At 38.9% G+C, this 24,636-nt stretch overlaps 1 protein-coding gene across 1 annotated transcript in view; it reads right to left on the bottom strand.

Moving 5' to 3' along the window:
* LOC103142316 (calcium-activated potassium channel subunit alpha-1) overlaps nt 1–24,636 on the bottom strand; it is a 92,568-nt gene that overhangs the window by 5,583 nt on the left and 62,349 nt on the right. Inside the window, 13 exon segments of the mRNA XM_016674427.1 lie at nt 1,225–1,253; nt 3,738–3,959; nt 4,683–4,801; nt 5,661–5,855; nt 6,673–6,803; nt 7,776–7,868; nt 8,095–8,208; nt 9,865–10,057; nt 10,284–10,508; nt 10,829–10,952; nt 16,345–16,438; nt 20,790–20,822; nt 23,904–24,077. Of these exon segments, the coding sequence (XP_016529913.1) occupies nt 1,225–1,253; nt 3,738–3,959; nt 4,683–4,801; nt 5,661–5,855; nt 6,673–6,803; nt 7,776–7,868; nt 8,095–8,208; nt 9,865–10,057; nt 10,284–10,508; nt 10,829–10,952; nt 16,345–16,438; nt 20,790–20,822; nt 23,904–24,077 (1,746 nt within the window).

Raw genomic sequence — 24,636 nt, 5'->3', positions numbered from 1 at the left:
AAGTTGTGAATTGAGGTTGATTTGCAGGTTTAGGATTTGAGTACTTTGAACTCCTTGAGTTGATCAAGAAGCGGTTCATATGCCAAAGTACTCTAAAGCCAAATGTGACATCATCATCCATCCAGGACCAAACTGGATTGTGCAACAGGACAATAATCCCAAGACAACATGAATTGCATAATAAAATACCCCAACTGACAATGTTGAAGGACCTTCATAGATCTGTTTATGAATGAATGTGTGCACACTGCAATGAAATGATGCAAAGTTGATGAAGTCACACAGAAAATGATACACCAATTCTTGTTAGAGGTGCTATTACACCTGTTTTCACATTACCAGTCACGACAGTCTTTGTTTTCACAGGACTGTGTACTTGGATAGTACAAAGTTTGAGAGGCATGTCAAACTTTTGTTTGAATGCAGCTTTAATTAAATTAATCAAGCCTATTGGCTTTATTGAAGGTTTCTTTTGGTTAACTACACAGGTGCCTTTCAATAAATTAGAACACTGTGGAAAATCTACTTATTCAAGAGTATCAGTTCAAGAAGTAAAACTCATGTACACAAAGACATTTTTCAAGATATATATATATATATATGTTGCTTTATGGCCTAAAATAATCAGAGGGAAGACTTCTGACTTTTTTTTGTCCATCAATCACTTGTCAAATAGTCATTGACAAAAAGGATAAGCAACAAAAGGTTATTGCTAAAGAAGCTCCCTATAATTTGAAAGCTGTATTTCAATTAGAAGTTTAGTGGAAGGAAAGCAATTGTGATAACAGGATAACCAATGATTTTCATTTTAAATCTCTATATAATAAACTTTAAAAATGAGTTTTTATTTCTGAATTATAACACAAACTTTTCTAAGACATTTTAATTTATTAAGTTGCACCTGTATGTTTGGTAGGTCCACAGGCATGCGTTTAAATTAACGTTACTTAGCAGCAAAGTTGTAGCGGTACACTTCATTCACATGTGTGAGCAAATACATGTTTTCAATGATACAACATCAAACATCACGTGATAAAATGCAAATTAGCATCAAACCGTTTGCTTGCAAACACACTGTCTAGAGTCGATTCTAATGTGAGATGTGGTGCATGTGTCATAATAATCATGCACCCCTGATGCATATTTAGAGGGCAAAATGTCAACAAGGACATGACCGTGCTCAGAAAATTAATTAACATCATGCAGAATTATTTATCTCCATACCTTGGCCAACTCTATTGATCCTTGTTGCTCTTCAGAAAAAGAAAGTAGTACACTATATGTAAGCTAAGTGGATTTATTAATAAGAGAAAAACTGTGCAGCATGATGATGAGAAGCAAAAAAAGGCATGTGAATGTATTACATATGAACATAGAACAAGTTAAAAGGAGGCTATAATTTTCTCAACAGAAAATAAACAGCCTATGTTAGACGATTCTGGTTTGCTGTTATAACCCCTCTATTTGCTGTACTAAGCAGCTTTCTGTTTTTCATGAAAGTTGCTAAAGAACGGAATGAAACCAAATGTGGAACAGATGGTAACAATACCAAACATGCCACACACATGTAGAGGCTGAACTTAGACGAGCACAAGAATTATTCAAGGCTATTTTTTTTTTCAAACTGAGAAATATAAAAGACTGCATAATTATTTTAAATTCCGGGTGTTCTTTCAGCTGCAATATGAGAAAAGGAAAGAAAGTTAAAGTACATGATAGTTTACACACAATACCTCCAACATCTCTGCTACTGAATGTCTTAAAGGGTATGTTTTTTTTTTTTAAAAAAGATCATATTTAAACGATTAATAGCAAATAAAAGTAGGCTTCTCACCTCATTTCAAAAATATTCAACAGAGCTGAGGTCATTTCAGAAGCTTAACGTTAGCCTGCTATAACTGTTCCAGTTTGTTGTCGATCTTTGTCCTGCTGCATGTGTAAAATTTTGACTTAGTCGGTCATAAAAAATCCACAATAAATTGACACTTGTGCACACAATAATTATTTTTTTAAGTTTGAAGTTTTTGCCACGTGATCAGCTCACCCTGCAAAAGGAACTGCTCAAACGGATCATAAAAAGCTCTAAATGTATTTGACCTCAGTGCCGATGAGAGTAAACCTCTGACGGGTACAGAACATGTACCGCCCGACCAGTATATGGTGCAGCGTTAAAGTATAAGGACAGACAGGTTTTTTGTTGCTCATTAATGTTTGTCATGTTTCTGTACTGCAGAGAGAAAAATTATGAAGTGAGAAAGATTGAGTTGAAGTTATTCAGACTAGGTTTTTGAAAGTTTCTGGTACCAATTCCACGCTTCATCTGCTAATGTTAAAATTAGGATTTTATGTGATAAAATAACACAAAATGTTGCACAATTTTTAAGTGAACTGAAATGATATGTGCTAAAATTATTTACACATTAAAACTATGAAAAATGTGAGATACTGTATATGTCTTTTATAGGTCAAGTCATTTAGTCAACAGTCTCTAGTGTGATGTAACAATAAATTACTTTAATTTGTGAATATATTTCTTCTTTTCAGCTTCTCTGAACCAAGGCAAAGAGTCAAAATCCCTGTAAGTCTTTGCAATCCCTGTTAATTCTGTTGCACCACCTTGTAGGTAAAAATCATTAAATGCCATTAACAGACTTTGGAGAAAAAGAAAAAGTTAAATAAACATAAACATGTAAAGGCGTTATTAGAATCCGGGCATAACTTTATTATCAACAGTTTCTACTTGCAAAATATTTTGACACAATTAAATACTTTGAAGTTTCAGATATTATTTAATGCAAAATTAACAACTTAATGGAAAAAAAGGTGTTAGGGAAAAAAGTTATACAATATTTTTAGACAATATATAATTTTTTAAGACATGTCATTTAAAGTGCAGTTCAAGTACAATAAGGTTCATCTTAAAATAGAAGTAAAACGAAAGCAAGTTTTATAAAAGACTTGAAAGATAAGAATTAAGAAAAGTCTATAATGGAAGAATGTGACACTGAAAAACTGCAGGAAAGCTAAGTGGCTAATTATGTGTAAAATTCGCAAACAAAAATGACAATGTGACATACATAAGAAAGTTTTCTTCTGCTTTCAAGGCTTAAATTCCCCAAGTCAGAAAAAAATGAATGAAAAATATTAGATATAAGTGGTTATGTGAGCAGATACAAGCACTGTAATCACAGCAATAGATGACATCTAATGCAAACCAGGTGTAGATTAAATTTGTTTAAGATTGATTATTTTGAAATGCAGGTAGCTTCTGGGTGCTTTTCTGACATCAAGAAAGAATACAATTTATTTGCTCCAGATTGACATTAGGTACAGTAACTTACCAATCCTCAAATAAAAACAAATTAATCTACCCTTATTTTACAAGATGATGAATGTTTTTCTCATTAAAGCGTACAAAAACTGCAGGAAAACGTGAACCTAATTGATGGGGAGGAAGTCAAAGAAAAACGGCACAAAGAAATAAGGAAATACAAAAACCCTGCTTGTTTCTTACTTTGATTGTGTAACGAGCCTCTCCTGTTCAAGGGGAAAACACACAAAGTACTGCAAACTGAACCAAACAAGAGACGCATACATACACATTCAGACGAACGTACACAAACAATCCAGATGCGGTCTGCAGTCTGTGAGACTCGACGAAGGACACACAGGACAACACTGACCGCAGGCACTGGTCACAGACATGGACAGGCAGACAGCTTTAAAGGGGCACATACTTTTGTTTGTCTCGCGAGTCCCTGCTTTTGACTCGGTTGGCGCGGTTGGTAGTTTGGATAGAGTGGACGGAAGAGCTCTTTTTGCTCGAAGAGTGCGAGGAGTGAGAAGAGTGGGAAAGGCTGGTCCGTGACTGACCGGCATTGTGGTCAAACTGCATCAGGCAGAATATGAGGTCGGAGGGCACGAGTTCAAATGCATATGGGGGATTGGTGATGACGTACCTGGAGAAGAAATTGACCAGGTGTAAGACAACAACAAACTCAAACTTCAGTGTATTTTCATTGGGTTTTGTCTGACAGACCAGCACAAGTTAACACATAATTATGAGCTTGAGAAAAAAAAATCGCACATGATTTTGGAAATTTCTTACAATTAAACATCTAAAAAAAATAAAAAGTGACATGGTATTGTGCTTACTCTACATTGTCTCTGTTACAGTTACATACTAGTTTATGACTAAATGTACAACACGTGTAGGGGAAAGTTAGTTCTGTACCTCATCATGAAACACAGCGCACCCATGATAAAACAGACGTGAGAGCTACTTTTCACGGATACTTTTTATCCAGTCTGAATAAACTTGAGTTATGTCACAAAGCTAGCAAAGATACACCCAACAAGACCTGGAGCAGTATCTAAAGCGAAAGGTAATTCTACAGATTTAAGGAGACTTAATATAAATAAATGCCACAACTTTAAGTATTTTGCATTTGTTAGAAATGTTTAACACTATCCATCAATTGCCTTCTATGTCACACGTTTTTGCTACTTTGTGTTGAGTCTCATGAAAACCCAATAAACACGTTGAAGTTTGTGGTTGTAAACATGACAATTGTGAAAATGTTGAAGGCTTGTAAATACTTCTACTGAGTGCAACAATATAATGAAGATGAAAGCAAAACATCTTGCTCTCTTTTTCAGTATAAAGGCATCTTAATTCTCACCGTTTGGTACACTGGCTCTGTGTGTTTAGATGAGCATCCCTTAAGCGGTAGATGCCAAAACACAACATGTTGTATGTTTTCAAGGCTTTACAGAATAGGTCCCCATAGCACCCACCATCCTGAAAGACAGCAATAATAACAGAGCAACAAAAAAAGTTAAAAGAGAGAAAACTACCAGAATAATAATTTCAGTTAATTACAATTTTGCTTTCTTTAGATGTTTCTATGTGTTTACCCATAAACACTATTGGATCCAGAGCAATGTTAATCACCACTTATCTGTATAAAGGAAAAATCCTTAGATTGTTTTTTTTTTCAGTTGCTTCTGGAATAAAGTGAAAAAAAAAATCACGACACTCCATAAATGGAAAAGTACGTCATCCCAACTGGAAGATCTAAAGCTGGGTCATCATTGAATCCTTCAGCATATTAATAAGACTAAACATTCAAACAGTAATGGTTCACCACACACAAAAAATTGACCTCCCATGGAAAATTCAGCCTTTATGACTTAAATCCAGTAGAAAAACTGCGAGGGCTAAAAGAGAAAAGAGTGAATTCTCCAAAGAGTTTTCTTTCTGCATGTTCCGACCTTGTTAAATGTTATATGAGAGTTATGTTCCTATTAGTAGAAGGGGGCTGTGCGTGATATTGACAGCAGCCTTGCAATAGTTGTGGTGTCAATTATGCTGTAAAAAAAAAAAAAAAAAGATTAAGATGGGATTTTTTTCTACTGAACAAATAAAATGAAATTAAAAGTTTAATTTTTCAAAATATTTTACAGTGATCCTACCATGCTACAGCAATATAAGATAAATTCATATCAAGGTCTTTTTTAAACATTCAATCTTTACCTCGGTTGACCATTAGTGTGGACGGTGCTATATCATCACAACAAGCTCTTCACTGAAGGTTGAATGCATAATATGAGCAGACAAAGATGGCCTCAACCCCGGAGTGACAGGACCGTTCACTTACCCCGAGGTCAGCAAAGGGCCCGTCGTACAAGGCCAGCTGTGCCACGCGACACCTGTCCCTGTTTGCCAGGGTCTGCGGTGTGCTGTAGCCACCGCGTAATGCATTCTCCTCGGCCAGCAGCCCCTCAAGCTCCGGCGTGGCGCCACCCGTTACCAATGTCCGGATCAAGGTGAGGATATTATCATTGAAGTACGTCTGCGGGAATAAAGACAGAGTAGGGGGGTAAGTCCTTAAGGAAATACAACTCAGGTCTTGACAAGTTGCTAGACAGGTTGACTGTCGGTGTCTAACCCTGTGGAGCACAGCGGTGAGCCGCTGGCATTACAACTTTCATCTGTGCAATCTTTGAGAAAATATAAGAAGATTCCTTGGAAGAAAAAAAACTGTTTATGCTGCGTACTTCAGTTGTTACTCTTCTACTTCCTTCTTATTATTGGTTTGTTGATTTTAACAAGGGAAAATGTCTGCCCTTTTTCTCCACAGTGCAGTCCCTCGTCTCCCCACGCTTCTGCTCTGAAGTGACATCTCCCTTGGCTGCTGACAGCACTATTGACTAAGATGATGGATGAGGGCTGTCCATTAGGTTGCATTACCTTTGTCTACACTGGAGCACACTTGAAGGCAGCTTTGTTCTAACCTCACTCAAACTGAAAGGCAGACAAATGAAGCCATCAAACTCACTAGAAGTTCCAGCCTTGTCACTTATCGTTTTAACTGGGCTGCTGTTTTTTTTTTTTTTTTAAGGTGAGATGGAGGTACTCTGCTATCTTTCCTCATATGAAAACATAGCGTGTCGTTTTAAATCTGTTATCGTAGCCCAGGGGTTCTCAAACTTCATGTTCAAAAGTCCAATAAGGACCAACTTCTGCAATATTTCAGTTTTACAGACAATTCTGCTTCATAAATTGAGTTCCAAGTTTGCATTTTCCTTACTGACTGCGGTTTTGTGCAAATCTGTACCAAAGAGTCGCCGTTCGAGCCTGAAAACATTTTTCTTTTTTCTTTTTCTTACCGCACTCATTAAGGAGTCCAGTACACTGACTGCAAATGCTGTCCCACAGGCAAAAGGCTGAGTGAGGTATAATTCTGTGTCTGGATCGTCGTCATCGTCTTGGTCCAGAAACTGAACATTCGAGTCATTAACTGTAGGGAGGGGAAAAACATAAACTTCATGAATTATTCAAACTCTCTTTGCTTGCTCGCTTCTCACTACAAACAGATCTCATGAAAAGGTTTTTGACTTGGGAAAAAGCGTGAGTCAAGCAAGTCCTTGATTTGCATGAAAAGGGAGAACACAAAGCAGGCAGTAGCTGCAGATATGGACTGTATTTGGAAAATTCTTCCATGTTAATTTTTTTTTTCCAAATATGTATCTCCATTTAACTAAAATGACTCTGTGTTTGATATTTGTACTCAGCTATGTGGCCTACTTGCCTCCGCCACACTCCATATCCAGGCGATTCATGCACACTCACGACACCATGCATATTGTCAAAGTTCCGGGCTTCAATTCAAATCCCTCCTTAAGGTCAGTATCAGTACAACCAATATGCCATTGTTTGTCTTGTAAATCCAAGACAGAACTTCCAATTACTTCTACTTGCATGTCAGGTCAAATGAAAGTAACTGGTTGCCCCAGAACCTTCTTTAAAGATGTCTTTGAGCACAAAAAAAAAACAACAAAAAAAACACATGCAGTGGCTGGAAGAAAGTAATGATGTAAAATTTAGTTGGAGAACTGCTCCTTCTGTGCAGACAGAAATAAATGTCAGTCATATGGACAAAGCTGAGATGAAAGAAGGGAACAGGCCAGAGAATGTGATCTGACAGAAGATGCTACGAAAACAGCCACAAGGACTTCTAAAGGGATCAAAGGCCCTGTAATTCTTGGAAAAAATAAAAGGGAGAAATTTCGCTTTGAGATAAGGGGTGGGGGGGAGAGGGGGGCAAAACAAGACAGGCAATTTCAACCAGAACCAAGGGTAAAATGTGCTCAAAGTGATGCCAAGGGAATGGACTGAGCTTCTTGTGCAGCAAAGAGAAATCAAAAGAAAAAGCTGATATGGAGGCAGCAGCAGTTACAACACTGCAGTACAGGACACAGGCGCTTCTTACCCAGCTCAGTTATCATTTGTATGCTGGTCCCACTGCTTTTATCCTGACTGAATGAAATCACAGGCACTTTTTTGCCTTGCTTTGCTAACGGTGCTGGACAAGTGTTGAGGGAAAAACAGTTACTGTTACAAGTCAACAAGGGGAAAACACACACACACACACACACGCACATGCACAAAAATCCACTTTTTTAGCTATGTTAACCACACATTAGCAGACTGTAACAGCAAAAACTGGTTATTCAGATCCACTACTACTTTAGAGAAATGTGGTTTTGCAGCTATCATATCAACTATTAAATATTCAGCAGCAATCATACCAAGCTCTGTTATGATGGGAATATTTGCTCCAGTAGTAACAGAGGTCTGCCGAACTAATCCGTGGACTGGGCTGTTCTCAGGAGAGGATCGGTCCATCCCTGGCGGCGTGAAGCCTTAATGGACACACACATACGAAAACAACACGTTTCTGTTAATGCAATATTCAGTATTTCCTCATGGTATGCAATGAGACGGCATCAGCCAAAGCTTTTTTTTGTTTTTCACCACTCATCTGCCTTGGGTGACACAAAAAGTGTTCATGCCAACTAAACATTTTTACATTCAGTTGTATTACAATGTATTTAACTGGGATTTGATGCAATAGACCAGCTCAAAGTAGGGCAGGTGTAATTGTGATGTGGAAAGAAATGTACACACTGTTGCTCTGTAAATGTGTATTCCACTCTTTATACCTTGATGCACCTAAATAGATTCCAAAGCCACCAACTCCCTTCAAAAGTCACACATATATATATATATATATATATATATATATATATATATATATATATATATATATATATATATATAAAAAGAGTAGAACGGTCTTATGCTGCAATTTCAACTTTAAGCTTGCTGCGGTATGCCTCCACTATTTTTCTCATCTTGATGACAGAAATTTTTACACATTCTTGTTCGCAGATCAGTTCATGTTTCGCAACATCAGATTTAAGTCTGGACTTAGACTGGACCTTTCTAAAACACAAACATGCTTTGATCTGTACTATTCCACTGCAGCTTTTGGGTTCATCTGCTGGAGGGCAACCTTCTGCCTCTGACCAGAATCATTGTCCCTGCTGAAAAAGCAATCATCCCCGAACCATTCTGCTGATTTTTCTTCCACACATATGGCCGAAAAGTTCAATTCTAGTCTCATCTGACCAGAGCACCCTCTATTACATGTTTCAATGGGTCGTAATAAGACAAATAGTACAAAAGTTCAAGGGGTATGAATACTTTTGTAAGGCTTATACGCTAAGTGCAGTGTTACTGTATTCATGTAAGCAACCAATATTAGTCCATGTATAATAGATGTGACACACGGCTCATTTTGTTCCCCTTAGACCGGGTGTGCACGGAGGCGGAAACCTCTTACACACATGCAGAAAAAAAACAACAAAAAAAACCATGTAGAACGGAGCCATAAAAGAGAAAATAAACGACGCAAAATTGAATTCAGATTGACTTGACATTTCTTGGTTTCCTCAGACTGACAAGTAAGCACATTAAATCAGTGATGCTGTATGTATAATACATGGGCCATGTTTTGACATCCATCACATACTGCTGACTAAGGCAAATGTGAGGTCATACATGTATTAGACGAATAATGAAATTGTCAGGTATTTTTTTCCTTCTCCTCAGGTCAAAAGGTTTCTAAAAGCATTTCTTCTAATGCTGAGCCATTGACTACATTATGGAAGACCATCTGATTCTAACTGAATGCTCTGGTGGTTCTATTTTAGAAACCTGTAACATGTAATATTAATGGGTTAAGAAAGCATTGTACACAAAGCAGCCCCAGTTGCTGAAAAATAAAGACTGTAAATGTCAAGCAAAGGTTTTCGTGGCAATGATGTGCATGTTGCCACCACTGAGGTTTGTGAGGTAACCGGTTGTTACAGTAACCCGAGGAACAGTCAGTAAGGTTTACTGTCAAACGCAGCGACAACAGGTCAGCCATGCAGCTCGCAGTGAGCAAATATTTTCTGTGCCGGGGCCCCGTCCCTCCCAGGCGAGGCAGTGAACTATGATAGGGCGCTACTTACCTTGCGAATTGGCCTGCAAGACCCCGATGCTGTCGTCAAACTGCATGGATTTGATGTTAAGTGACGCCAGGATGCACTCTTTGTCCTGCAGTGATGCATCATCAATATTGTTCTGATTGGCTGACAGGATGACACACATGTCACAGAGGTTGATGTTGACAGCCCTCAGATCAGCCCTGCTCAACGGTGTGCCCTTTGAGAAGGAGAGATGAAAATATTTGTTACTCAAATAACGTGAAACAAGAGATAGCGTTCTCAAACTTGACATTTTTCTGCTAAAAATATCTCGCACCAAATACTGTTGTGATTGTTAACATGGCAAGCAAATTTTTCATTACTCCAAATATGTTAATGTGAGGACAACAATCCTGTTTATTTCACGAATGACTGGTTGAAAGGCAGATTTTGAAAATACTTACAGGCAGAATGGATAATTTGGGGAAGTTGTGTAGAGTTTCCCACTCGCGCTTGAGGTATTCCAGGGAACCGACAAACACAATGTGTTTCAGCTCGTGGTAGTGGAAGTTGCTCGCTCTCAGGGGCATGACAAAGTTTCGCAGACCGATCAGCGCTGATTTCACATCTCCAAAGATGCACACGACCACATGTCCACTCAGAACAGTCATAGCTGCTTCGCTGCGGGTCTGAGAGGGAAACGATGTGATGAAAAATGGGTGTTTGTGACAGAAACATGAAACGTGTTACTGCGCCATTCATTTTCACGCAAACTGCTCTGCCTATAGATATGATGTTAAAGTGATGTGAAAAATGGCACATGTATAAGTGCAGGAAATGTTCTCCGCACAGACCCTGTGCATGGCAAATGACATGTCAAACACCTCATTACAGAGTGTTTGTGTGCCTCGTCAATCTTTGATGCGGCTTTGTGACAATGCACATCTTTCATGAGGGAGAAGAGTGTCGGAACAAATGAACTGTGTTCAAGCGAGGTATCAGGACCCACCAGGATGACCTTCTCGATATCTTTGGACGGGCACCAGTGAAACATCCCCGTGGAGTCGTATTTCTTTATGTTCTCATCCATGGTCTCAATCTGCTCACTGCCTGGGATGAGGAATGGGTCATGTCTAATTGAATCAGAAGGTCAGAGGGACAAAAACGACAGAAGATTATTGAGCCGAGTAGCTTCAGATTCAAGAATTCAAGACTACAAATGTTTTAAATTCAAAAAAATACATCAGTTGGACTCCAAAATAGTATTTTTTTTTCCTGCTGTGTGCTCATTGCTGTCAAAGGCCATCTGCAGAAATGTCAACCAAACCGCCCTGTCATCAAGCAAAGTGACATCAGCAGCAGCAGCAATCAGGCGGAAGGAGATGGCAGCAACACACCACCTTGACTGGCATGAGCAAGGAGATGCAATTACGCCCCCTTACTGCGCAGAGCTTGAGATGGGAGTGTGCTGGGTGGTAAAAGCTTTAACAGACCAGATTTTAAATATTTCAGCAATTTGCCCAACCGTATTTGCTTTCCAAAGTGAAGGGTATTAATGTTTAAACAGACCATCAGGGCTGTATAAACAAATTGCACCGAGCACAGGGGTTTAGCTTCAATCTACTTGTCATTGACCGCTAAAGAGGTCTATAAGTATGGGAGCATGTGGTTGGGTTACAATTGTTTTGATCAGGGGACTGAAAGACTTTCCTTGTTATGTCCTTGATTTTTGTGACGTATTACATAAAACATTTGCATAACTGTACATGATCAGCCACCTTTCCACAATTATATACAGTGTTGGCCAAACTTATTGACACCAGCAAGTGAATCGTTCTCAATTTCTCTTCGCCCACTTTTTCTAGAGTTATTAATCTTTCTTCAGCACACCTCTTTGCTTTTCTATACAACTCATTTCCACACAATATATCCATAAAAGGTTGATTTGGGAACCATTTCTATTATGTTTTTGCCATCATCTTTCCGTTGAAAGGCCCAGTTATGATCTATTTTAAATTTTCTGGGAGAGGCCAATAGATTTTTATTTAAAATATGTTGGTATTTCAAACAGTTTATGCCATGCACTAAAACATGGCCACAGCATCACAGTTCCTCTGCCATACTCAACACTGTCCATATTGAGCTTTTAGAAATATTTATACATTAAACTCACATGAATGACACAGAAAAACTCTAATGCTAATATTTGTGAGGATAAGAAGTAGTTTTTTCTTGGCATACCCAGACAACCAGAAATATAAATGTAGCTGCCTGATGTTTTAAAATTTTAATTTATTTTTTTTTTTACCACTGTCACGGTATGATGCTAGCCATCTACCATACCATCCATAGAGTAAATATAAATTCAGACTTTTGTGCCTGTAATCTCATCCACACGAACCTTAGTCTCATGTGTTATATATATTTTTTGACAGATTAATGTAAAAGAAAAAGAAAGAAAAAAACACCAACTGCTAGATTACACGGATGACTACAGAGCACATGCTATAAATTTACTTTGTCAGATTCAGACCACAGCTGAATATGTCCAAAAAAAAAAACCCAGACAGCAGCCTTCTGTCCCTGTCCAAAACCTTTAAAATACTTTAAGTCATCTCTCCATAAGAGGAGAATGTCTTTAATCCATGTGAGTGCTCTAAAAGAATGCCATCTAAAATAACATGTTACGTATGCATGAAAGTGTCAGCTGAAACTACCATCCCTCAGGCTGCGAGAGACTGAAGCCAAAAAAACTCGCCTTTGGGCTCAAACACCCCCAGGCAAGAGCTGGATGTCCTTTCTAGAGCAGATACAGCTGGGGAAGGAAATGTATTTTCTGTCACTATCTACCACTCAGTCAGCTGGCTTTTAATTTAACAGTAGGCTGCATGTACAATGAATTTATGTGCACAGTACTTGTAGGAAGACCCAACTTTAGTCAAATTTTATGTTATATAGAGCTAGCATATTGCTTGCTAATAATATTTAAAACATTTTTTTAGCATTTGAATAAGACTTGAGACCGAGTTGAACTTACACTTCCAGCAGGTGCTCTGTGTACACATTTCTAAAAGAATTTCTTTTTGTGAGGGGATGTACTTAGTGTTATGTAATTTTATTTGCCTCAAGATCTCATGGCACCCTAATAGACACATACTTCTCTTTGGCATTTGTAGCTTGTCTTCTTTTATCGCATGATTAAATCATATATTTTACTCAGTTAATAGGTCAAAAGTTGAGTTGTAAAACATTTCAGTACAATGTCATGGAAGTCGCAACATAAATCTGGGGATAGAGCTCACGTCAACACAGTTCTGTTGGAACCAAAGACGATTAAGGAAGGAAGTGTTGGCGAAAGCCACTCTGACGTTATTTATTTATTTTTTTTTAATGTTCAAGTTATTTCAGCAGCTAAAATAAAAAAAAAGTTCTACAATTTTTACTTAAATACCTATAACATTTTATTTTGGCAAATTAAATATTTAGTGGTGGATATCCAGCCCTTTAATATGATCAGATCTCAGTTAATTTAATACATAATTTTAAAGTTGATTTTTGTTGAGTATTATTTTACCTCTGCATTTAATATGTAAAACTGAATTTTTCCATCTCCCCACTTTAATATTTAGTGGTAACAGGCCAAAGTAAAATACAGGTGGGCATTAAATATGCACCTACAACGCATAGTGTCAATGAATTTACAGATTTATATGCATTTGATTTGATCCTGTTTAAGACTTGTGACCTCAGAAAGCCAGGTGAAAGAGTTCGCCCATTGGTTGTGTGACCCTCATTTCAAATACCGGCTGCCTTTGGACTGCTGATAATCCTACTTTTCCATCTCTTTTAGTAATTGCCGTGTTTTCTAACCAGCAACTTTACCATTTGGTCTCTGGTTTTGTCATATTGTATATTTATCAGAACTGTTTGCAGTTTTAGTTTTCAACAGAGCTTTAAAGTGTTGGGTTTGTCAGTAACAAAGAACACAAACAGCATCGTTAAAAAAGGGTGAAAAACGGGATAAGCACATGTTGTTTTCTGCTTCTCCAACAGAATTTTGTCTAATCAGCTTGACCTTAAATGCAAGTTCTAAGAGAAGTGAAAGCACTTAGAGGTTTTACACCTTGACTAAATATTTCATCAAAAGTCAAATATTTGAGCACTCACTCAATGGAGCTGCTGTCACTTCAGTTTGTCCTTGCAGAGATGACTGGTGAGGCTGAGCTCTGCCAGGATAGCCATCGCTCACTGTCAGCCATGACGGCCTGTCACTATCCTACACCGCCAATTGCCTCGGCAGTGCAGTGGCAGACATGACGTGTATGTCAAGGCGCTTCGATGTGACCAAACACGTTTTGACATGCCACAGTTAGATGTGTCTTATGACCCATCAAGGGGGCTGTGGAAGGGGTGTTAATTTCAGAGAGGTCGTCATTGCGGAGCTCCAGACGGGACGCATTAGCGTGCTGGAAGTGGGAGCGACACAGCCTCACGGACATAAGTGAGGGTTGTTTGTAACCCCACAGTTCTTTTTGTTATTATTATTTTACCCAACGTCACTATAAATCAAAAGGTCAAGTGACTTCTAGAAGACCTTAATGAATCATGAGATGTAAAAAGCGGTCACCAACAAAACTGCTTTGCACAAGACTTTGTACCTTTTGAACCTTTCCCACATTGCAACTCAACTGTTTTGCATTTTATTGGGGTTGCATGAGACAGCTAAACACCAAATGGTGTATAATTATGAAGTGCAAAGCAAAAATATGCATGCGTTTCAAACTTTTGTAACAGATTAAAACTATATATCAGAAATGTGTTTGGTGCATATCTGTTCAGCCCCTTCAATCTAACATTACATCCCCACAGATTTACAAATAAGTATCAGGCTGTAGGCATACCTTACTTTCACAAGGACAGGGAAACTCGTCAAAGTTGATGAAAAGACGAATGGATACAGGTCAGTTTAAGAAGAAATCCTGTTAAAGGCTGCAAAATACTGAGCTGAGCTTACATTACACTCCCAACAGGAAAACAAACGTAAAGCCAGAATTACAATGGAATGTTTTGTTTTTATCAAAGAGGACAATCATCTTTTAATCCATACTTGAATATAATTAGGAATCTCTGGCAAGATTTAAGAACTGATGTTTACAGATGCTCTCCATCCAGTCTTGAGTTTTAAGCCAAGACAATGTAAAAAAAAAAAAAAAAAGTTAGTCTAGTGTACAATGCTGGTGGAGACATTGGTTGTAATAGGACATAAATGTGATGATATATACATAATTTTGCATGAAACTGCATCCACATCCTTTATGTTTTTGTCTTATTGAAACTTACACAAGCACTGAGGGCTGGAAACGTCTTTGAAAACCCTCCTGTCATGTAAACTGACAAAGGGATGCTCTTCAAAAACCCTCAGCCAATCTGTTGATCATTACTTATTTACAAAGGCCTTGAGGCCTCAGGTCCTATAAAAACACATTTGATACAGCATACACCCAGATGTTTTTTTTTTTTCCTTTGCTTGTTGCAATGAAGTATCCCTTAGGCAACCGCAGTAAATCCCTCTCCAGCGTGTAGACAGCAGGCGCTGAATGGAATAACACAACCACCTGAATTGCTGTGGATTAGTGTGGTGAGTAGATGGATCGGTTTGGTGGGTTCGTATTTGGCTGATGGCTACAGTGCTGGAAAAGCTCGGGTTTTTGTAACCCAAGAGTCCGGAAAACCCCTGTAGCAATTCAACATGAATGCTTTGAAGCAAATCAAATGGGGGGCAGACACCCCAAAACCCAAGGCCTCCGATCAAAGGAAACGCTAACTAACCAATGCATGTAAATACTTTTATTCATAAGACATCAAAGTCACTTGTCTAACCTTTGCTTGCTGCCTACCTGCACCTTATCTTGCAATGTTCAATAATATAGGCAAGTGGGTTTGGTTTAAAAATGTCAAACAAATAGCGGTCCCCATATTAGCCAACGCTAAAATAGAGTCATCTGTCAGTTTTAATGAAATTACATCTGTTCCACTGTATATACATCAGGCTGCAGGTCCTCCCTGCTGCATGGCTTTCTCATCACATGGCACTTAATGACAATGAGTGCTACTATTATCATTCTGGTAATGGTCTCTTGTTGAATAACAGCGTTATCTTAAGTCAGGATCAATAAGCGCTGATTTAATTTCATGAGACAAGATAAAAGCAAGGTAACATTTGAATTCGCCTTTCATTGCGATGATACATATCATCTGTGGCCTAACGTGCTGAAAAGACCTCGGAGGGATCCGACAATAGATGAATAGCCTTGGGCTATCCATCCTTTAGAGCTTCTCTCCCTGCTAGGTGCTGTCATTAGTGCCAGACCTGTTTAAGAGCTGGAGTCTCTAGTTGTCACATGAAACCATGTGGCATTTGCAAGTCTGGCATGTTTTTTGATGAAAAAAATGGGTTCAGGGAGTGGGCTGGGGGTTACAGAACATGCTCTTCATGATGTTCTTCATGAGATATCGGTGTCGTACCTTGTTATCTTGGGCGAGGAGTTTGGAGAATTTCTCATGCCTCCGTTGCGCTGCTTCTTTTTGGGTGACAGAGCTGTCTGTTGGTCCTCTTCAACTGAAACAAAATGTAAAGGTATGAGGAGGGCGGCGTTATCACACATCAAGTAAAAGTCACATGAAGAGAGGACACAGCACAGAGCGAGGTCAATGAGTTTAAAGAGACAGTACACAAACAGGCTGGAATGTTACTGGGCGGAAATAGAAGACAGTTAATGCAGACAGAAAATAATGGTAGATGTTTTTTTAATGGATTTATTTACAAATACAAACATGCAAGAGCGCCACCATGAACTTTCATCCAGATTACCAAAGTCCAGTTTGTAGCCAGAGAACTCCTGTAATCTAGATAAAAAAAATCTAACAATAACGATACAGTAAGGGTTAATGAGATCTTCTCATGATATTGAAATTTCTCAATATGTATTATCAAAGTAAGGTATTTTTCCAACTGCTGCCAGTATGTGACTATGTGTGTTAAAGAAAGTTTACTGTCACAATGCGGGCCCTGCAAATGAAGATGAGTACATTAAGCTTTATATATTGATGTAGCTACATTTTAAAGGAAGTAGACCTTTAGCTGCCCTGTTGTGTGATGGAGCCGTTGGGCTAGCCAGAATTTGCTTTTGCTACTTTTGATTAGTTTTTTTTTTTTTTTTTGGGAACATTTTGGATACTTGGTAGAAACAGGAAGTGAGAGAATAATAGACAAGATGAAAAAAATATATATTTTTAAGCACTGTGAGAATACAACAACTTGGTAACTGTTAGCTGCTAATGATGCTAGTAAAGCTACCTGACTCATGTTTTCTGCTGTGCTGAATGAAAGCTGATTGAAATTTTATTTTTCTTTAATGAATTTTTATTTTTTCTTTAATGAATCTAGACTACTCTAACAGAGTACACACGTATACATATTAGATTTTTGCGATAAGTATCAGGCAAGAAGTTTCCTCTTTTGCTTAATTTAGATTTTTTTCAGAAAATTATTTCTTGAACCAAGCTTTATTTGATTAAAAAGGCTACACTCTTTTACCTCGTAGGCAGAAAGTGGCTTTGTAATGTATTGCTTGCATTCTGATTTTAGTCATTCATTTAAAATCTTCTAATATTAAGCCTCCTGCAGTACAACAATTTCTAGTGTTCCTTCATCTTTGGAGTGGCGTCCTCGGCTCATGTAAATAGGTTGGCCCCCGTGCCAGGGTGATTTATGCACAGCGGAGATGCCCCTCGGACATTGTCTTCATCACTCCACCAAACCGCGCTGAGCTCTTCATCGGGACTGAAGGATAAGTTTTTCCCATGGGTCAAGCAATCAGGCAAATATTTTCACAAGGTAATATCACAGCTCAGGAGGGAACAAGTCAGCAGGAAAATAAACAGGAGGAGCCAAGAGAAGCAGTTTTACTGATGGAGCTTTAACAGCCACCATTCTGGGGGAATGGCTTGTTACAGTGTGTTAAGGCTGTTAAAGACACGCTTGAGTATCTTTTCAGCGACGATTCAAGCTGCGAATATTTTTTTTTTCCTCCATCTGCTTTTTTCTTTAAAAACATATGAAGAAATTGCAAGTGCTTGCATTAAAATTAATAAAGTCATAGACGACACTCCTCTGCAGATGAACTCAGGGTTTCCAGCGCTGATCGCATGTCTAAGACTGACATCATAATGGAACAAGTGCAAGTACACGGGGCCGCCAGTGGAGAGCGACGCTCCGACACTCGGGGGCCCTTCACATCTTTGCTCGGCCTGTTTAATATTTAATGTTTTGCAGCTGACAGCTGCTCAGGCTGGGTCATTAGTAAAGAATGCTACACATGCAGCCACTCCAGCCTGGCAAGCACATGCTTTGGTTGTGCTGTTGTTGAACACAGGCCTGCCTAACACAGCAAGAGTAGAAGAGAGGTGGGGTAGTTGGCTCTTACACTGCCGCCGACCGAGTGTGGTGACACATGGGTGACCGGGATGGTATCTGTACTTCACCGGCAGGCTTCGCGCCCGCTGAAGTTGACGAGTCTCCTCTGCCACCCCTGGCAGCCGGCCGACCCGGGCCAGGTCTCTAGAGCCCACGAGGCTCAGTTTCAGGGCGGAGGGCTTGCTGAGGGGCAGTAGGCTTCCCTTGCGGTTGTTTACCAAGGGAACGGGGACAGCAACAACTCTGTGAGGGCCCCTAGAGACCACGTTGGCTGAGACATGGTTCAGTTTGGCTGATTTGGACTGAAAAGGCGGCGCTCGGATTACAGGGCTGCTGTTTACTGCTAAATGAAGAGGAGTCAAAATCAACAGCTGCATGATGGATTTTTTTTTTTTAAGTCAGCTCAAACAATCTAAAAAAGCAGCATAATATTCTGTTAGAAATGGATAAATGAATAAAAAAACGTTAATCATTGGCACTACTTTTTTTCTCAGTAGATTCATGTTTTAGTTTGTCCAGTAAAACATTTAGTGCCTTCCAAAAGTGTCAATAGCACTTTTTAAAATTTTGACAAGTTTCATAAACTTGTACAAATACAATTTTTCATTATTTTTAAGCGACGGACTAAAAGTATGGTTTTGGTAATTATGAAGTGAAAGAAAAAAATATATATAAAAAACGTTTTGTTAAAAAAAAAAAAAGCTTGGTGTGCATTTGTACATCTACATTATTCTAATGCCCATCAATACAATAAAGAGCAACCTACTTTAAGTACTCACTTAACAACAAACGTGAAAGAAGATGCTTTGGTCCGATGAGATTAAAACTGAACTTTTTGGCCCTTGTGCAAAATGCTACACATAGCGAAGAGCTAACACTGTTTCATTACCCTGAATGCACCGTTCATTACCCTGAACGCACCGTTCATTACCCTGAACGCACCGTTCATTACCCTTAACGCACCGTCCCCACAGTGAAACGTGGTTTCTGCACCATGTTCCAAGGCTGCTGTTCGTTAGCTGAGACAGAAGAAAACATGGGCAATACTTACAGATTCGTGTTTACAAATGGACTTAATCCAATCTGTGTTTGGGCTTTGTTGCAAAGAAGAAAGTACAAAAATGTTGACCTCTAGATCTTATACAGAGACTTGCAGGTATAATTTAGTATACCAAAAGTAGTTCTACAAAGTATTTATACAGGGTGTTGAAAAAAAAATGCACATTGCTCTGTTTATATTGCTAAAATACACATGTAGCCTTTTCCTTTCACTTCACACTCTACTTTGTGTAAATTTATTATATTAAATCCAGATTAAAGAGTAAATCAAAATTTGTGGTTTTAACGTAACAAAATATGGAAATGTTTGAGGGCTATATAAACACTCTTGCAAGGCGCTGTAAGGTAGGACTTCATTTAAAGTAACTTCAATAAGACCTTTATATATGTGTGTGTGTGTGTGTGTGTACGTGGGTGGGTGTGTGTGTAGGTGTGTGTGTTAATGAAACAAGTTAATAATTAAAGTACAATCACTAGTTTGGGTGGGTAACTCTTTCTGGCACAAGAATGCTAATATCTGAATAATTGAACAAAGCCTCATTTTTATTTAACGCCACTTAACCAGCTCGTATTCACCTCAGATGAAATGTTCCTTTTGACATTTTACTTTGATATTTATTATACACATAAATTAATAAACCTGCTTTCAGGTGCTTTAGCGATTGTTGTGCCACAAGAAGAAGGAGGTGACACCGTGAATTACAGCAGCCACGGCTGCTGTGTGCAGGTCATGGCTGACGGGGGACGGGGAGTGGAATTCAGGCTAAGGCAGTGATAATAAAAGGAGGTAAAAACTAGTGACGATAAAAGAGAGAGAAGAGGAATGCTTATTTAAGTTAAGGGGGGGAAAAAATGTCTGGAAGCTAAAACCGGAGAAGAGAGATGATTATTCTAACAGTCAGCTGTCTAGCAGATTACCCTCCCTGTTTCAGACCTCCACTATATATCTGCCTCACGTCAAACATGAGCAGCACTTCTTCAGGACAACACAATGTGGCAGATTTGCTGCACAGATCCTTTCGAAGTGAAGTGGATGACACTTGCCTGATGGCTAAATGAAAAATGCCAAAATATTATATCAATTCTTACTTTTACTTTTATATATTTATGCATTATTTATTCCCAGGAAGAAAAAAACAAATTGCCATTTTGGGATTCACGCATATGTTTACTCAAAATCTGTTTGTTACATTTTGAATTGATCAGTGATTTAATGTATTCACACATAGAGCGAGGCAGCAGCACCCCCTAGTGGCGACACCCCAGCGTAAAGAAAACATTTTCCTCCGGCTTTGAATGCAAAATACAGTAATGGATGATGACAGAGGAGACGGTTGAAATACAGCAGGTTAGAGACAGATCAGGTGGTGACAGTTGAGAATGCGCATGTGGAAGTGTTAGAGAGAGACGTCAGGAGGAGGAAATCAGCACTTACTTGATTTGATATATCCATTATAGCTATTTTTAGCTGAGGAAAATACAGAGATGAATGAGAGGTTACAGGGGAAAACAGACGGCAATGAAAGGCAAATTAAAAATGAAAACAGTGGATTGAAGGTTGAGGAGTTTGTCTTTTTAAGGCACTGAAAAGAAATCCAGAAACGAACCCTGAAGACAACAGGAATTAGAGAGTAGAAATAAAAAAAGAAGACATTTATGTTGAATAACTTTTTGGGTTTTTTTTTTTAAAAAATGAATAAATTTTGATGTCAAAGCTGAGATGCTACAATGATTTTATACAGTAATTAATCAGACAATTAGTTTGTTAATTGACTGTGAAAATTAGCAAGCAAAATAAATATATAAATCACAATACAATTAGTTTTCTTCCTGAGACTAAAAATTTTTTTTTTAAATTCCTGGTAATTAACCCCCAGAGTCCAGGTGGCGCGTACAAATCACTTCCTAAAACCTTCGACTAGCATTTCAGCTTTCTCAGCATCTTTCTGAGAAGTCTGAGAAAGCCTTTGTAGGTCAGATTGGCTGTTACAGGCCAGTAAAAGCACCACTCTGAAAGTTTATTTTGGGTATTTGTTTACACGTATCTGCTCAGTGGTTCGTATGGGCGAATCCTCCAACCACGGCCCACACCTCCAGGATCTCTTCTGCCGTGAATTTGCTCATAATCTCCTCAAACCTGTGGTTATCCCTGCTGCTAGTGTATCTTTACAAAAGTCAAATAAATGCAGAAAAACTAAGGCACATATATGTCAGACGTTTAAGCAATATAAAGTTAGTATATATTTTTAAGAGGTTTCTGTTCCAGCATTATTCATTATAGTCATAAATTAAAATGCCATCTTCTTCAGCTCTTACAACTTCAAGAAGGTTAGCATTTGATTTCGAGCTTTGTGTTACCAAAATAAATAATCAAATTGTTCCTTAAATCACTTTCTCACTCCTCAGATGTGCCCATGAGAACCAGCAATGAATGTGCAGAAGTTTGAGCGAGTCACTTTTTTGTGTGCACGAAATCCCACACTTGCTCATTAGTGACTTATTTCGACCCCTTGCTCACAATAAAGGTCATGCGTTGAGCTTAAGGCACGATGGTGACAGCGATGTTCAAACAGGGACCTTGCTGGTCCTGGCATCTGTCGCCTGCAATTGCAGGGCGCGAGCAGAGTCACAGGACTAACAGGCTAGCATCTGTCCCACAACCAGAGCAAAGCAGAGGAGGGCGGGGGCATCTTGGTTTGCCTGGTGGTTACGAACTGTCAGGCTGAGTTTCATGATAACCGGTAGCATTCCAAAAATGAAAATGCAAACATAATTTCCACGTCAGGCCGCATAAGGCCTTGCTCTGTGTGTCTTGCGCGCTGTGTCGACAGCGGGGCTCTGTTCGCCAGGCGAATCTCACAGCAAACAGCCCTAGAAGACACGCCGAGGGGCGGAAATGCCCAAAGAAGCTAAGCTCCGCTCAGAATGCTCTTTGATCTGGAGATATTTCCTGAAATTGCATGGCAGTCTAAAATGTTTTCCAGCAAACTGCTCTGAAACCTCAGACACATTCTGCAAGACTGCTGCCACGCAGCAGAACAGCCTTTAAAAGGGGGAGTCACACCTGAATTAAAGATTCCCGTTCATCTCAAATCAATTCTTTTACATTCAATACGATCCAGCACTCTGTTATTCCACATAAGATCCAGCTCTGTTCCAATCCTCTTACTGCAGACTTCACTCAGGGTTAGGAAACTAAAAGCTAGAAAGCACATCCAGCAAGCGCAGCACTGGTTTATCTGCTCAACATGTTGCTGATTTTACCCTCAGAGCTTTTCATCCTAATTTAATAAAGCCACTACGTTAACCTCAATATGTGCTGAAGTCTCCTAAAAGAAATTCCCCTCAGGTGTTGTCAAGATCACTTTTAAATTCTCGCCGTCATCTACTTATAATAATATCCAATCCTGCATTTCTCATTTCTGCAGGGTTGATTAGTGATGTATTTGGATTAAATATGTTTTACTTTACTCTCTTCAAAAATAATCTCCAAACATCATGCTGAAAACTGCATTAAAATCCTCCAAAAGTGACTTTGTGTTGGTGTGTGAGTGTGTCTGAGAAAACTTAATGTTTGGTTATCTGTTTATTTAATTTATGCAAGGGCAATTTTTGATTGACAATTTCTAAACAAAATACCTGCATGCCTCACACAACAGAGAGAAATAGCTTCCAAACGAGACAATGCAAAGGGAAAGACAAGCACCAGCTGACCCAACAGTCAAAAGGCTAAAGCAAACATCTGCAGTTCTGGTCAGGAGTTTAAAAACACTCTTAACAGGCATAAAAGTCATTTATTTGAGCTTTTAATCATTTTTCTGAATTGTTCATTTTTTCAGCTTGAGATGTTCATACAAAAGCTACTAAAGTGTTCTTTGAAAACAAAATAATGGGTGCAGACATCCGTTTATAATGCAGACCCACACATATTATTGGTCTGTTTTTTTTTGACCAATCATCTTGCCAGAGTTGGTAGAGTTCACGTACATTGGTTCCAAAACCAGGTTTTGATACTTGTCAAAAAATCCTGTCAGATTCAAGTTTAACCCTTCTGATTCCACTAGTTTCAAAGGATTTAGATTTTCACACACTAGGGAGGTACCAATAAAGAAAGTTCACTCTGACATATGTCAAGAGATTCCAGGGAGTTGATATAATTTGTTAAAAAAACAAAAAACATTTAAGGCTCTTTTATGATTTGAGCAAATCTCCCTGGATAAAACACCAGGCCAGCAAATTCAAAGGGTAGTCATCCTTATTGGTTAAATAACCAATTTAAACGTGTGCATCTAAGTCTGGTTGTTAAAACACACTGAAGTTGTGCATTGTAAACTTATTCCATGCTGAAAAAAAAAAAGAGCAATTCTAGCAAATTATCAAAAGTCCAAACTACTATGACGCGAGAAGGGTAAGTATACTTCTGACCTGAACTATATGTTCTGGAAAGTGAGGACACGGCAGCTAAAGCCAGAAAGAACAGAAGCCGCAGACACACTGCAAAGTCAACACAGAGCACAAGTGAAGAGCACACGTCACGGCGACAACTTACAGGCACGTAAAGTGGCCGAGCAATCATTAACAGAGAGAGCAGAGAGTGGGATGTCCCGATGAGGGGAGTCCAAGTTACAACGCACTATAACCGGCATGCAAGAGCGCTCCCACTTTGAGCGCCTGCGATCAAAGCAACATGCCAGTCTCATTCTCTTGTAGGCGGGTGTCTTGGCTACAGTCATGGGTTCAGACGAGAGGAGAGGAAGAGCAGGTTAATGTGGAGGGTCGCTATGGGGGAGAAGAGGGCAAAGGCAGGCAGGCTGCAGAACAGAGCCTTTGCAAGAATGAGCATGTTCAGCTTTGTTGTGACAAATTACAAACTTTAGATCTTATTTGGATTTAGGTTTTTTTTGTGTGTTTTTTTTCCCCCTTCCAAATTTTTTACTTTGTGGAACAATATATTTCCTGCCTTTACCCCTTCGCCCTCATCTAATCGTGACCCCAACAAGCTTATGCTCACTACTTTCTAAGACACTGCATATCTCAGCAAATGCTCATAATCTTGCACTATGCTATGAGTTAAATCCAAAGACAGCACAGACTTCTAAAGAAAAAAAAAAGTAAGTCAAATGTACTATTTTCACAAAAACAAAGATAAATCTTATATCACATACAGAAAACCAGAGACATTCTAACAGTTGTACAAAACAGTGCAGGGTCACAAATTACTTTGACATGACTGCAATAAGATGTGCAGTTATTATTTCACTGGCCAGTGGTGACACCTTGTG

Source organism: Poecilia formosa, unplaced genomic scaffold, assembly GCF_000485575.1.
Source record: "Poecilia formosa unplaced genomic scaffold, Poecilia_formosa-5.1.2 Scaffold95, whole genome shotgun sequence".
Taxonomy (NCBI): Eukaryota; Metazoa; Chordata; class Actinopteri; order Cyprinodontiformes; family Poeciliidae; genus Poecilia; species Poecilia formosa.
The sequence above is the reverse complement of the archived record's forward strand: the minus strand, read 5'-3'. Positions and strand labels throughout refer to the sequence as shown.